The following is a 16,309-nucleotide window of genomic DNA, read 5'->3' as shown; positions in this document are numbered from 1 at the left end:
TTTATTATATGCTTTTTGATGTGTTTGTCTGTTTTCCATGTCTGGTCTTTGTCCCTTGATTACATACTTTTGATTTCTGCTAGAATCTTGGTTCCCTTGATTACTCTTTATATAAGTTTCTCGATCGGATCAACAGACCCTTTTTTTTTTGTAAATATTTGAATCCACCAGGGCCTGTATGAAATATTTAAACACAGCTCCTCCAATTGGTATTCAACATTCGTTGTTCTAGATTAAAACCAAATGGTTTATTATGCATCGAAAATAAATACGCAACTTGAATACATTATATATCGATAGTAAACGACTGATTTATCTGGATATATATGCATAGAAATAAACAGGTACTGATAAGAGGTTAGAGGTCAACTATTCTTAATTAGATCGTTGTTAATACAGTCCTAATTCATCACTATATTTAGTACGCAGTAAAATTTGTTTATTGGGATTTGTTCATTGGGGTATTAACATACAATAAAATTTGGTATATTAGAAATACCAATAAAATGGATTATCTGCATCTGAACCTAAATGGGTATGTCAATTAATGGGACTATTTTACTGCAAGATAATTGCAGATGATATCAGGCTTCACAAACCTAAAGGCTCTGGTAACTGTTATATGACTACTGATCTTCAATCTAAATTGATAAAAATGAAAACTAGGGTTTGTCAATTCAAATAGAAAATAAGAAAAAATGTAAACAAAGCTCACTTGCGTGGTTATATCCCAACTCCCTTGCTTAGCACCCAACACTCATTCTGCAGGAAAAACAAAATAGAAGTTGCAAAGTGGCATCATGTGATAAAGAATTGGTGAAAATTTTATCAAATGCCATTCAGCGGTTTAAGCAGAGTTGTGTATTAGAACTGGGGACGGACGATCGAAAGGACGGACAGCATTATTACTTATACCTCCAGCTTATCAAAGTTTGTTTCTGCAACTAAACATGGCATGTTTTATCGACAGAAAAGGAAACCTGGAATGTATATTTCGTGCGTACTAAAATGGACTTCAGTCTTCTGATGGTTAATTATCTGTACAATTAAAACATTGGAGATAGTAGAATTAAATTTAGATAAGATAGCCCGACCAAATAATTCGGGTGACCGACCCTTTGTACGTTATATCATACGGGATATTGTCTCTTTTACGTGATTCCAATGTAAGTACTCAATTGTTTTATTTCGTGTTGACATACAGTAATAAACGTCCTCAATTAAAGGAAAAGAATTTACATCCCTCCAACACCACGAACTCTCGTTGATTGTTAGGATGTGACAATCTTCTCTTCGAGATCAAATTCGCTCATAGTGGCGTAGTTTCCCTCTTTCGTCTTAACCCGGAAGCAATCCAGCGGATTTTTTCCCAGAAATGCTTAAGACGCTTACCCTACCTGAACACCTGCTCCTCATTATAGTGTTGTCTGGGTTTCTCAATTATTCTTTATTTTTTGTGATTTTTCCTTTCGTTAAACTGTACTATTTGTAGTGTTTTGTCTACTTTTCGTTCTTTTTTTTATCCCAAGATTATGAATATCCTGTTCACTGTTCTAATCCTGGACATCTTGATTTTACTTATATATAATTCCCAACGATGTTAGAACTGTCAAATTTGCGAAGCAAATTTTTAGTCGTTCCCTCCGCGGGACTCGAACTCGTACCGCTGTGAAATCTATGGCAACACCACCTACACTAAGTCCAGCGCCTTAGACCACTCGGCCAGCTAGGCTACCCGCGGAGGGAACGACTAAAAATTTGCTTCGCAAATATGACAGTTCTAACATCGTTGGGAATTGTTCAGACCTTTCTGTAAGTTAACGTTATCTTCCCTGTATGAATTTGATCCGATGGAGCAGTGTAGCGAATAGAGTCGTCACATTCTTGACTCCCTTGATTAAGTTTCCCTATTTTTTGTGCATGTTTTATTTCTGTCGAAGCTAATTATCTAGTTATACATACATCATTTACATCACTTTCAGAAACTAAGAGATAAAGATGGGATGCTGTGAAGGCTTTGCTCGATGTGTGTTAGTGACCTTTAATATTCTTTTTGTTGTGAGTACTAAAATATCTATAATGGACCAGCCAGCTTGTCGTCTTAAAATCACACACATAAGGCGTGGACTGAGGATTCGGTTAATAACTTCTAATGATTGAAAGTTCACAAGATGATGATCGATTAATTACCAGAATGGTTAATTACCAGAATGATTAATTACCAGAATGGTTAATTACCAGAATGATTAATTTCAGTTTTAATCGAAAGATTAACAGCCTATTAGTTATACATTTGTATTTTCCTCAAGATTTCTATCACTTATCAAATTGGGTCGATGTATGTACTTGAATAGCCAGATATATTTCAAATTTCACTGTTTTTGTCTTATATTTTAATAGCAATATAGTGTAGAAAGAAACTTTCAAAATACTGAAGTTACCGAATATCATTCAGTAGTGAAATTTTCAACAGTTGGGATCGACATCAGCATGCTTCATAAGGATCTCACAGAATGGTATTGCCCAAGGCCAAAGGTCGTGGTCAATACCATTTATTTGGTCAATATTAGATATATTGAGGGTTCAAGTACTAAACAGGAAAGAAAGTGAATACAACCCTACCAATCCGTGGAAGATCACCCAAAGGCAGTCTATGAGTCTTCAATGAACATTGAGAAATTTCCCATACACTTTGATTGGCCCCTGAAATAATTATACTGGTCCAGCAGAGACGGCGTCACACTATATCTTTAAACAAATAAAAAACAATTCACGCAATATTAGCAAAAGCCTTAGATTTCCAATTAAGAGAGGAGAAAAGGTTAGTGCGGGGTTGACTACTTTGATGGAACCCGTTCCTTTTTCCTTCCTTGCTTCTTGCATACGTCGACGACAAAAATACAAAAAAGGAAGATACGACAAACATCAATTGAGATGTCAGAATATAATTCAAACATAAGGACCACAACAAACAATTAAATAAACAATTAACAATATACACACGTATCGACATGCCAGTTCTAGACCTTAATTGAACTATCGGCATATTATACAGAACTATGGTTTCTTCTAAATGTCGTGCAGTGTTTTGATTTCAATTCCTGAGTAGTTTAATTGAAACTATATAGACTTTTTATGTCATTTAGATGGTCTTGTTCACTTTTTTTTTAATTGGATTGGTGCATATCACTCAATTTTCACGGACACTTTCGTTATTGAAAACACTGTAAAGCCTTTTGAAAGGTTCCATGCCTGTGAAAAATATAAAAATACATCAATTTTTGTTTGCCTTTTCACGATTTTTTAGGTTGTATAATAGTTAATCGTTGTATTGCAAGATATGAACACCAAACTAACAGTTCTATAAATTCACTATCAATTTTGGAGGAGAGTTCGAAAACAGTATACACGCAGTAGCACACTATATATTAACACTATCATCTTTACGTAGAAGAAAATACTCTATTTGGATTAAGCCCTTGTATAGCCTTCCACATTTTGTTCGAGTAAAAAGTTCAATTTTATGTCGCTAAAACATTGGTAAAAAATACCGAAAACGAAAAGACCCTTCCAACCACCATGATCACATCCCCCAAATATAAACACTTATGAGTTATCGAACACCGGAATGCTACCCTGTATGTAAGAACATGATCTGAGTGAAACTGACTCTAAAATACGTCCTGCTATTTTCGAGATAAAAACTGCGTTTTAACCTTTTATTTAGGCAACAGGTATATTTGTATTAGGAGTAGGCATCTTCTTGAAAGTCAATCCAAATTTATTGAACATCCAACATGTGGTCGAGCTGAGCTCAGGGGATAAATACATATCAACAGCAGCCTATATACTGATTGGCTTCGGTGTGTTTGTATTGTTGGTCGGGTTGTTTGGATTCATCGGTGGCCTGAAACAAATCAAGTGTTTCCTTGCCATGGTAAGTAAAGCACAGGTTAACGAAGGAGATGTACCACGTGAAAACTCGTGAATAGTTATTGATAAAAAGCAACAAATATCTATAAATTTTATGCCTTAAAATGCATTTTGAGGAGGGTGTATTTTTTAGTATTATATCTTATAGATATTTGGTTTTAAAATTCAGCAAAAACAAGTTTAAATCATAAAAAAAGAAAGATAATAACATTTCAGGGACCTTGTTTTTATGTAGAGTTCCTTACTGTTTCAATGACCATACATTTACTATGCACTTAATTCAGAAAGTATTTGTTACATGAAAAATTAAAACATTTTTCTTCGTTTCAACAATTTTTAAAATACTGATGTGATACGAAGTATTTCCTTATATAAATTGATAGTTATGACATTTTTTAGTATATGGCTCTTGTGATCATCGTTTTTATCGGCGAATTCTCAGCTGGCATTGTTGCGGCAGTTTATAAAGGCAAGGTAGGTTTGTCAAAAATATGTGTATGTCAAAATATTGTTATTGGTTTTCTTTATTTCGAAATTTCATATTTAAGTTTTCACACTTCAAGAAAATAAGGGGTTGTAGAACGTAAGGATTTGTGAATTATTGAAAAATACCAATAGTAAAAGATATTAACAACTTAATTAAATTATCTGCCCACGCAGAATTTTTGTATCGAGCTAGACTTCTTACACTTAGGCTTCTGGAACAGGGTTATATTGCTACAAGATTGAAGTCATCACTACAGAATTTTTATGGTCGCCATCATAAACTCGTGGATCGTTACTGTGTATCCATCTGAACCATAAACACGGATTTGTTAAACGTGTCATAGTTTTCCTTCCCTCTTTCGACTTCCCCGGGCTTGATTTTTTATGAGTAACTCGGTGGGTGTTTCTAGAAAAGAGGAGGACGCTTACCCTACCGGTGCACCTGGTCCATGCACACAGTTTTTAGTGGCGTCCGAGTTGCTCATTTGCTTTTGTTTCTTTGTATGTGTTATTTTAGTTACTTTATGTTCTTTGTTGTGTTTGTCTATTTTCCATGTCCGGTCTTGGTCCCTGGATTTCCGCTATAACATTGGTTCCCTTGATTACTATTTGTTTAATTGCGAACATTACGTAACTGTAAAACCTGTAGGAAAGTTTTGATTTCTGTGAAAGGGAGATGTACAAGTATGACCAAGTCTGTGTAGCCAAAAGTAGTAGAGGTCTCAGTTCTACCAATTCCGAACCAACAACATCTACATGTTTGGGATCCGTAGGGGAAACTAAGGTTAAAAAAAAAAAAACTCTTATCATCATTCTAACAAACAACTTCTGACAATATTTTTGATAGGTTGATAGTACCTTAAACGAAATCATGATGCAGTCATTGAAGGAGTATGATTCTAAAAATAAGACAAGTGAGTTAGTAAATAAAGGCTGGGATGGAATACAAAAATGGGTGAGTAATATACATTGTAGATGCCATCTTACATCCAGGGACATGGTAAAGCAAAAGTTTTACTGAACCAAAAGCAACAGCGATAAAAACCAAACAAATAAATAACAAAAGAAAAGAATAACAAACAAACAAACAAACAAACATGCAAACAAAACAAGAAACAAAAAAATAAATAAAAAAAAAACCAAACAATCAAAAAAACGCTACCGATAGATATAACTTCAATGAAATTGGAGTTCGTGACTACATTTTTCCAAGATCGGGTGTGTTTTTGTTGAACTTAATATCCAAATGATTATTTTATTTCAATAGCTCCATTGTTGTGGTGTGAATAGCTATCAAGACTATAATAATAATAGTATACCACTTCCACCCGGGGTAAGTTTTAAGTATCAGCATTATCTGGATTGAAATTTTCAGCAGATTTCAATAATCTGAAAAATTACGAAGAAAATTAACTTCGAAATGTACGCTTTACATTTCAGACGTTTAATTAGACTACTTTCCAATATCCAGCATTAGTTATATGATGTTTGTCGTTGTGAAGAAGCCGCAAACATACCTGAATGTATAAAAGAGAACCTTACCAATGAACCATTTTAACTTAATTGATATTTCATTGTTGTTGTAGGATATAATTCCTTCTTCTTGCTGTTCAGTTGCCAAAACATGCCAGGCCAATGCTAAGGACAAAAAAACAAGTTCTTCCGCTTTCTACTCAAAGGTAATTAAAGCCATAATAGCGAGCACAGCTCAAGCTGTGGCGTAGCCGCAATGAGTGGAGGCACGAGCAAGTTAGCGGGGTAGCAGAATGATGAGAACAAAATTCACCGTCCGGAAGTGATATGTCGCGCGAAGAGAATGTAAAATAACAATAAGTGTCTCCGACAAGCATTTTAAAATCTCAAACGACTTCTTAAACGTCTAAAAATCTAACTTAAATACTTAAATGTCTAAATTTTGACATGGAGATAATGTGAAATCAACACTCTAATAAACTCGACATTTCAACTTAATCATAAAGTCAAAATTTTGAATTTACATAACTCAAAGTTGCGACTTAAATAAGCCCTATACTACCCGAATCGGGCGTGAAATTGTCATGCATACGTCTTTTTATGATCCATGGCAACTATTCACGCATGTCGCATGATCATATGCTTTTTTTCAGTAATAAATCCGATGTTTAGAAAATAAAAGATATAATGAGCAATGATTACACGTAACGTTTCTTCACGAATCAATATAGATATGTGGTCTTCAAATGAAGCACGTATTTATATTAATCGACTGCGTGGTTTCTCATTGGTTTTTACTCCATACTATATTACAGGGATGCTACCAGCAAATTGAAGACCAGATAAAAACTCACGTGACTCTGTTGATTGGTGCAGGAATCGGTGTTGCTATGTTCCAAGTGAGTTAAAATGAAAAAAAAAGTACACGTACCTTAAATCTGCTTAACCAACTAGACAAAACAAACCAATTATATATTACGCTAAAGCTAATTTAATAACGGGTTTTCTAAGATTTGCTTTACACACTACAGCTATAGTGTGTTAACTTTCCTGAGCTAAAGTATTTACTTTGAAATAATCTAATAAACACTCTACGATACCTTCCTTTTATACATAGTATACCTTACGCAGTAGTGTTGAGGTCTAAGGTCTTTTATCGTCTTTTTACGTTTGATGTACGACCAAAGCGGTAAAAGTATGAGAATTCTTGGTTCGGAGTAGATAAAAAGACTACTTTTTTGTTTTTATACACTGGTTCATTTTTAGGAGACCGTAAGTTTTTTGATAAAAATAGGATTAGAGTTATCGTTCTTACAATTCTTACAAACTTTTTCAGTTACTAGGAGTATTTCTGGCTTGTGCAGTATGGAAGCGTGAAGAAAGTAAAACTTATTGAATAATCTGAATATCTAAATTTGTGTCGGATATGTCACTCATTTCACCGAGGAAGCTTCTTGATTGTCATTGTGGCAAAATGCAATAAAATGTTTATTATGAAAATGATTTATGTTTTTTTTATGTAATGAGATACCCAATAAAGAAATGGAACATGAACAGTCTACTTATCATATTTTATTCCACCTGGTATTGAACTCGTTTATTGAATACAAATGCAAGCTTATTATAACATGTTTCGGTTTTCTTTCTGATATTGCTCCTATTTTATTATATGGATCTGAAATTTGGGGATTCGAAAACACAAATTCGATAGAAAAGGTTCACTTGAAATTTTGCAAGCGCATTGTTAATGTTAGAAAAAGTACGCCGAACTTCATGGTGTATGGAGAACTTGGGCGATTCCCTTTAGACATAGATATAAAACTGAGGATGGTGTCATTTTACTCTCGCCTCCTCAAAAACGAAAATAAACTAAGTTGTATTGTATTTAAACTTATGTTTAATTTACATTTTGATAATGTTTGTAATTTTAAGTGGATCTCGTTCCTGAAGTCAATATTTGATTCATGTGGATTAGGCTATATATTCACCGATCAGCAATTTATAGATTTTTCTTTATACAAACAACTAATTAAGCAGATATCGCAAGATCAATTCGTTAAAAAATGGCATAGTGACATTGATAACTCCTCTAGAGGATCTTTCTATGAGTTATTTAAGCAAAACTTTGGTCTTGAAACTTACTTACTTCGTTTACCCGAGAAATTAAGAATCTGGATAACCAAATTTAGATCGTCCAATATAAAATTTCCTGTAGAAACTGGACGATGGCACAATATACCTGGACATGAACGAATATGTAGCTTATGCAACGAAGGTTTATTAGGAGATGAGTTTCATTATTTATTTGTATGTAAAAATTCTATTGTTGTAAATCTTAGGAAGCTATATGTACCAAAGCATTTTTCATCCCACCCATCAATACAAAAGTTCAAGGGTATGTTTTCAAATTGTCATACAACTTTGTTATCTAAAATTTCCATGTTTATCAAAAAAATGTCAGCTATATTGTAATTTAATGCATATATTTTATGTAATTTTTGTATATCTGTCTACCTTCCATTTTCATTAATTGTATTTGTATTTGCCTCATGTTACACATAACTTGTGTCTGAGTGAAATAAAGAATCTTGAATCTTGATATCCAGACGCATGTTTAATGTGAGGAACCGTGAAATGCTGTGATTCATGTTAAATTATTAAAAAATTCAAAGTGCATAATATGCTCAGATTTCGGATTTTGAATAAAAAAAAATCTGGGAATGTATAATAGGAAGTCATAAGATATAATCGAGATCTTTTTTTGTTTTGTCAGGCCCATAAAGGGAATACCCATGTGCACCAGTTAGACCACTGATCGTTTATCTCCGCTTTTCAATATCTTCCTTCATTCACGTCTACATATAACCAATACATGGCCCAATATAGCAAATATTGACATTAACTTCAGAGCTTCACAGCGAGAAGAAGAGTCACCGCCATCATAAACGTCTCAGACTCGTCATATCATAGAACGGTTAAGGTGGTTCTAAAATAAGAGATATGTACACCCCCAAATTTAAAGAAGGGAGGCCTAATGCAACCTACAGTTTCTGTTTCTTTTAGACAAAAGTGGACATGCAGAATTCAGTGTGAAGCTATGAACAATTGTAAAATGGTAACTAAATATTCACATGTGATATCGATCTATACAACGCAGGCTGTAATACCAAACATTTTTCCTACACAGGACCAAAATAAATTCAAAGCTGTATCAAATCTTGTTATGATATAATATTGTCCAACAGCTTGTATACAGACGATTAGCATATTTTAAACGATTTTTACATCCAGTACTGTATATCCATATCAAGAGGTTTCGAAGGACGGGTGTAGAAAGAAGGTAAATTACATTTTGTAGTGTACTTAAAGTGATAAGAGACACAGGGCGTTGCCAAAACGAATAGAAAGATAATTTATGCAAGATATTAAAATTTATGTCCTAAAAAGTCATTAAAGATATCATCTCAGGTAAGTTATATACCTAGTACCACAAGGATAATGTATGCATTGCACAAGTAACATATGTCGCGATATATCTTTAAGAAAATGGCAAGCAAATAAAATAGTTCTTGACGATGTTAACATCATCTGAAATAGTTCGTGTACAACAAATTGGGGTGGCCAGGTGTGCGAATAGGGTAATAATTAGTGTTACGAATTAAAAGGACCAATCACGGTAAGTGAATAATTCAGAATTATTGCTCTTTCTTTCAATATACAATTTATTTGTATGGGAAATTCACGTGTGAAATAAACTAGAACTGTATAACGTCGTTGTACTTAGAAAGATCATTAAATAAGCGTCATAAGCTACTATTGAAAAATTCGTCTATTTTTTGTGTACCAGTAATTTTTCATACAGAGAATAGTTTTATGCTTTAAGTTAGCTTCATAAAACCAAGATACCACTACTTTATAAACGATAATCTGTAATGCACAATATACGGCACCCTCAAAACAAAGGAATGACAAGCAGACCGACACACCAAAAACCATCTTAAAATTCAAATTAATTAAATTTCAAGTTTGGAGTATCAACATTCAACGATTAATATCAAACTACACTGGTACATTAGTATATTGACAGTGGGGATTTAACATTGGTCCTCCAATATGTCTACCTGGCCCCCCTGTAACACACATCAATAACGACCTATACTGGTGATTGATCGCGTTTATTGATCACCAGGTAGGACTTGTTTTCACCACTGAAAAATGTTCAATGACCCCTGAACCACTGACACAATACTAAAGATCAATAACAGTATACACAAGTAGCAAATTCTACACTCTAAACTTTTAGAAGGCATTTTAAAACCAAGACGGAGATTTTTCAAGTTTCGTCGGAGGATTTTAAGTATTTCACCTGGATGTACAGGTAAATGGACTGGTTAATGAGTTGATAGAGATCATAGGGCCTACAGGTCAGTAGGTAAACTAGACATCATTTATAAGCGATAATATAGACTTTAACTTCCGTTTTATGTTCGTTTTAAACTGTTTACATAATCGACTTACGACTACTATTTCTGATATTTTTATTGAGGATTTTACTACTAATTAAGGTATGTATTTGTATACATAATAAGTCGTCTTATTTCCTTCATACCTCTCGTGTTCTGCACTTTATTTGCCTCATTTGCTGCTAAGTAGATTGTGATACATGTAATTATATTGATTATACTATATGTAATCATTTTGATAAAGGTAATGATGAAAATGCCGATTTCATGTCACCATCTTGTAGTTTGAAACTTGCCAGCTCAATACATGGTGTCACGTGCATGGTACAGTGCCTGTGTTCCATTTTAGCATAGTCCGAATTTCCTCTGACCCTGCAACGCTCCTCTTTTTTATTTGGATATTGATATGTCGGGTTGGACCTAGCTCTCTGTTGGGGTGTCGTACTTAGTAGAGCAGCCAATATTGAGACTAAACCGTTCGACTAGTAGATTTGTCCGCTGCAGACGGACACAACAAATTAATCCGTCATATCAATATCCAGATAAGAAGGAGAAGGGTTGCAGGGTCAGAGGAAATTCGGACTAATTTTAATAATGTCCGTCATAAATCTTTGTTTTTATCTTACAATCGGGACAATTCATAGTACATATTGTAAATGTTATAGCTCCGTCATTGTTCAACCAAACCATGCACTTAACATAACAAAATAAAGACAAAACGAGAAACCGAACCGAAGAAAATGTCGTTATAGACCTGCAAAAGTGTAAGACCAAAAATAGGTTCTTTAGCATCTGTTTGTATGCATATTATCCCCAATTTTTTGAGTGAAATTTGAATGAACCACAGCAAATTTCGGGATCTTGATGTACCATCGGGCACTGATGCATATTTTCTCTGTGTGGTTTTGGTGTACCAACTACCGGATAGATATGCTAATATGATAAAAACGTGTTGTACATCATAAAAAGTACAAATTGTTCCGGGTCAATGGGAAACTACAAAAGTACTGTTTTATAACATAACAAAGTTTGTTATTAACAGTTACTATTACTGTTTCGTATTAATAAGAGGAAATTATTTGTATTTCTGTGTTGACAAGGTAAGTTTAAGTTATAGTTGTACACACACATGTACGACTTTACTATAACATTTTGAAGTGTGGTAAAATGATGTTTTGCTACAAAAACGATCATTGTCCACCAAAGAAAACATTAAAAATATGTAAAGCGTCTTAAATGAAACTTTTGAAAATAATATGATAGGATTGAAATTAAAAGAAAATGGGAAGGCATGATATAGGGTAAAATTTGTGATTACTCGTCTAAATGAAAAATACTTACTACATACGAAGTCACTTTTCGGGATAGGGTGGGGGAATAAGGGAACTCTATAGCCCCGCATTAAATTCTGAAGACGGTTCAATATACATTTTGTGTTTCTCATAAGAAAAGTTTCTTCTTGTCCCAATCTACTAGGGCATTCTTCGACATAAATACGTTTAACCTCTTAATGAATGAATCTTGGCAATAACCAGATCTACTAATGATATACTAACATTTATCACAGGAAATTACCCATTCTAAATCTACAAAGGGGATGATCATAGGGACAGTATATAAATAGTATCTTATGACGGTGCAAAACAAAACAACGTGCATATGACTCGTTATGTAAAATATGAAATCGAACTGTGAACAATCTATAACAATATTTTGTGGCATATTTTCACCCTGGAGATTTATAGACCAGAAAAGTGTGAGTACAGTTATAGTGTAACTTAAAAGCTTTTTTCGAATTTTTGTGTATTCTTTAAATTAATTTTGAAGTCGAACTGTAACTTAATCGTATGTCTATATCCTGATCGAACAAGACTCCTCTCGGGAAAATTTTTTAATAGAAGTCTACCTGGGTCCTTACTGCTCTCTGCCAAACATGTGGTGTATGAGTAATGTAAATGTATATAGTAGCAACTGGTCTAATAACTGTCCGGATTTTTTGACATATCTTCGTATGGGATGTTGATTCTATCACATAAAACCTGGCTCAGTGAGCCGTCAAGTACAAAGCAGGGTCTTTTCACGTGAGCCTTTTCAGTCGATCAAATATCGTTCTCGCCCTTATAACTGCATGAAATGCCAACAAATCAATAAACCAACAATCCATGTATTTGTTTAGCACATCTATCTGAACTATGCTCTTACTTTACAACGTAACTTCTTTAAATGGTATCTATAATTTAAAATTTGACTCATAAAACAATCTTTTGGCAAAAAAAATATACAAGTCGATAAGCGCCACACTTTCGATTGTTGCAGAACATGGTCTGTTAAAATAGTTGCATTATATTGATAAAGATACAAAAAGAAATAAGTCTTAAAATCTGTAAGGCTGTATAAACAATATATAGATCAAAAGTCAGTTAAAAATGATTATATACCAATGTGCGCTATTAACTTATATAATTGATATCCCGCAAGGATATATCGGAAGTGGCACGAAAAGTAATCTTGAGAAAGATTATGATTAAGTCGATAAAAATATAATTTATATAATTTTCTGATAACGTGACCAGGAATAAGATCAGTAACCATTGATACACCTGCGCCTGTTAAAGAACAGAAAATCGTTGGCAGATTTGTTGGAAACATACTGATACCGATGCTAAGATTAGCAGGTCTCTGGTTAAAATTTCCCTCGAACTGCCAACTACTGCATGAAAACGATGATGTAATGACAATATAAGTTACTATTAGAATGATTTTGATAAGGTTACGAGGAAGTATTTATTCTCTACCTCCATATTATGGATGATGGCTGTATGTAACACAACCAAACGACATTCCCGGACTATATCGCTCGGTCGACTAGTACTGTCGTCAGTTTTTTCTTCTTTCTTAAATTTTGCTGTTCAAATATCTTCCAAGATTTATTTTTAGCATTCACACCAAGACCGGTTGCATTTTTTGCAGGACTGTCTTGTATCGCCAGGCAAGAAATATCAATGATTAAACGCGTTTTCCGTTAAACGTGAAAACAATGCTTCAAAAACCGTAGACTTAAATAGTTCACTTGAAAATAATTATGATTGCAAATGTCGCCTTATTACTTCCTTCTGACATATTTTGTATGTTATTTTCATGACATATACAGAGGGTCTCTGCTGTCATTTTACAAATTCCGACGTGGCAAATTGTATTTTTGTTGCTCTTTGTACTGTACTTTGTGTGTAGCCTATAAAAAGAACCATTTGCCTCGGCAAGCCATTAATCATTTAAGAAAGTCATACATGTTAAACTAATTAACGTTATATATGATGGTGGGACATGCATGCTGCCTTAATAATAATACAGTATACATGTAATACCTGTCAAATTTACACCCCAGTAATTATACACATAACACAATGGTAATTTGTTCATTAGTCACGTGTTCCACTTTCTGTTTATGTTTTCGTCTAGGTAAATTATTTTTGAAAGCAACCTACTCTAACGGCAACCTACTCTAACGACAACAGTTTGTCGTTTAGCCAAGATGGCAGAGGACCAAAGTAATGACGTGTTGATCATGAAACAACAACTGTTAGAGAAGACGCAAGAAGTACAACGCTTAAAGGAGGAGAAGGAATTATTGGAAGAAAATCTGGACGAACAAGAGGAAGCGACGAATGAAGTGAGGAAAGCACTACAAAAACGCATAGATGACCTAAGAAACGAAATCGACGAGAAAGACGAACAAATCGATGCTTTAACAGGTGAAGTTAATAGTCTCAAGAACAATAATCATATATCAGATGTAGGTAATGCCACTGTACAAGATGTTGACTCTCTCAAGGAACAATTACTTTCTAAAGACGCGACAATAACTGAAATGAAAGATAAGTTGAATAAAGGTGGCATGACTATAAACAATTTGCATATGGAGATTCGCGAACTTAAAGAAAGTTTGTCTACTGCAAAGGATTCCTTATCGACTAAATCAGAAAAGATTAGAGAAATGAGAGAAGAAAACACAAAATTACAGACAACTGTGAGAGAACTTCAAACTCAAGTAGAATCTTCAGACAAGGACATCGAACAAATATCAGAAGGTCAGGTGAACATTGTTCAGTTAGAAGTGTTGAAGAAAGAAATGGAGAGAAAGAACGAAGACCTAAACAGTGCTCGAATTCAGTTAGAAAAATGTCAAAAACAGTTGAAAGATTCTGACAAAGGCTCAGTATCTGCAGAAAATACAAGTGATCCGAGCAAAGAAACAGACCATGCTTTACAAGAGGATCTAAAACAAGAAAGATTAAGAACAAGTGATCTTCAACTGAAGTTAGAAAAATCACAATCAGATTTCCAGAAGGCTGTTGTTGGCATTGCTGTCTTATTTATAGCCATTATAGTTGCAAAATTTGTATTCTGAGATTCGGACCACTTGCCAGAATAGTTGAACAGTCCCCCTTTTCCAAATTTTTTATCAGGTGTAAGTGCAATATTCCATTTTGATTTTTTGACCAATTACATAGATCTATCCGTTATACGTATATTTCAACATTGTTTTCATTTTACCCTCACACCACAACTCAACACGTAAACCTTATATTATTTTTGTTCTTTTGAAGCAAATGCTATGATTATTGTCTCGAAATACTAGTTCATGCAAGGTAAACCATCCAGCTAATTACCGAAGTATTTTAATATGATTTAATAAGTTTTAGTTGTTGTGGTTATGCTATGGCTATTTATTACACATAAGTTACAAACATACAAGTCGCTAAATCATTGGTGACCATTTTACTAGTTTCGTTATGATTTAACACTGTGTGAAAAAAAAACTGTACTTCAGTAGATGCCAATATTATTGTGTCTATAGCTGTTCTTTACATTTTACAGTACAGCCTAGGATAATAAATGCGCATGTATGAAATTTTTACAGAGTTGTAGGAACTTGGGAAAGATAAAGGCAACACACAATCTAACTTTTAGTAGTAAAATATACACCTACTTTTCGGAAAAAGTAAGTTTTCCACATTACTATATTTTTCGGCAAATTGACCAGTGACCTTTCGTGCGTTTATCCAAACGTAATAGAATTGCAAAAAGTTGTCCTATTCCCACATTTTCTTATCGACATCTAATTTTCTATGTATTAGAAGTAATTTTAAATGGAGTATAATGATGCTGTGATATTCATGAAATAATATTCCAGTTTTATCTATGCAGTTATTTTTATTTGTTATTACTGTTTATACAGATCATGTACAGCTGTGAGTTTTTTTTCATAAAGTTATAATTATATTTAACTTGATGCAAGTTTCAATTATGCGTTTGATGTCTTTTATTACGAAACACAATTCTGTCTTTAATAGCTTAAGTCCCTCCATCCTCTCAAGTCAGGGTTTTGAGTCCACCCTCGCTCCCTCAAACCCCTCGCATCACTCATTCATATTTTGCGGTTGTCGTCCAGCGCCATCTAGTGAGTTACTTAAATTTAACCCGGATCCAAAATCCAATCAAATCACTCGTAATAGAAACTCTTCGATATAACTTACAAAAAGGCTACATATAACGTCATTTTTTTTCAGTAAAGACTCTAAACAGAATCTACAATTATCATTTTTGCTCATATTGCATCATTTGTGACATCATACAACTTTCAGTTACTATATCGGATCGTCCATTACCTCGTATTATTGTTTACCTTTCCACAGACATTCTATGTTAAATCGATTTTCATTGGTGCTTCTCACCCGGAGAAGCAACCAATCGGAATTGGCTGGACGATACCCGCTAAATATGAATGAGTGATGTCAGGGGTTTGAGGGAGCGAGGGTGGACTCAAAACCCTGACTTGGGAGGTTGAAAGCACACCACGTAGAGATTTTTACATTAGTCCCTGACCTTCTTTCGGGATCCATTGTCCGGAGTTCCGAAATAATTGTTCGTCTCTGGCCCCCTGTGTTAAACGG

At 34.1% G+C, this 16,309-nt stretch overlaps 2 protein-coding genes across 9 annotated transcripts; both read left to right on the top strand.

Moving 5' to 3' along the window:
• The first annotated feature begins 472 nt into the window (after positions 1 to 472).
• On the top strand, positions 473 to 7,446 carry LOC148609258 (tetraspanin-1-like). Of its 2 annotated transcripts, none has more exons than XM_088542299.1 (9): positions 473 to 535; positions 1,983 to 2,058; positions 3,728 to 3,937; positions 4,333 to 4,407; positions 5,267 to 5,374; positions 5,687 to 5,752; positions 6,006 to 6,098; positions 6,708 to 6,791; positions 7,229 to 7,446. In XM_088542299.1, the coding sequence occupies exons 2-9, from the start codon at positions 1,999 to 2,001 to the stop codon at positions 7,286 to 7,288; spliced, it is 756 nt and encodes a 251-aa protein (XP_088398425.1). In that variant the 5' UTR covers positions 473 to 535; positions 1,983 to 1,998; the 3' UTR covers positions 7,289 to 7,446. The 2 variants fall into 2 exon arrangements, with proteins under 2 accessions (XP_088398425.1, XP_088398424.1); XM_088542298.1 differs by lacking the exon at positions 473 to 535 and adding an exon at positions 1,020 to 1,166.
• A 1,720-nt stretch (positions 7,447 to 9,166) lies between these two features.
• On the top strand, positions 9,167 to 15,660 carry LOC148609257 (uncharacterized). 7 transcript variants are annotated; one of them, XM_088540636.1, is made up of 3 exons: positions 9,382 to 9,568; positions 11,923 to 12,111; positions 13,815 to 15,660. In XM_088540636.1, the coding sequence occupies exon 3, from the start codon at positions 13,888 to 13,890 to the stop codon at positions 14,761 to 14,763; it is 876 nt and encodes a 291-aa protein (XP_088396762.1). In that variant the 5' UTR covers positions 9,382 to 9,568; positions 11,923 to 12,111; positions 13,815 to 13,887; the 3' UTR covers positions 14,764 to 15,660. The 7 variants fall into 7 exon arrangements, with proteins under 7 accessions (XP_088396766.1, XP_088396762.1, XP_088396764.1 ...); XM_088540640.1 differs by lacking the exons at positions 9,382 to 9,568; positions 11,923 to 12,111 and adding an exon at positions 9,167 to 9,232; XM_088540638.1 differs by lacking the exon at positions 11,923 to 12,111.
• The last annotated feature ends 649 nt before the right edge of the window (positions 15,661 to 16,309 follow it).

Source organism: Perna viridis, chromosome 8 (assembly GCF_037379345.1).
Source record: "Perna viridis isolate PV_CMFRI_1.1 ecotype Kerala chromosome 8, ASM3737934v1, whole genome shotgun sequence".
NCBI classification, from domain to species: domain Eukaryota; kingdom Metazoa; phylum Mollusca; class Bivalvia; order Mytilida; family Mytilidae; genus Perna; species Perna viridis.
The sequence above is the reverse complement of the archived record's forward strand: the minus strand, read 5'-3'. Positions and strand labels throughout refer to the sequence as shown.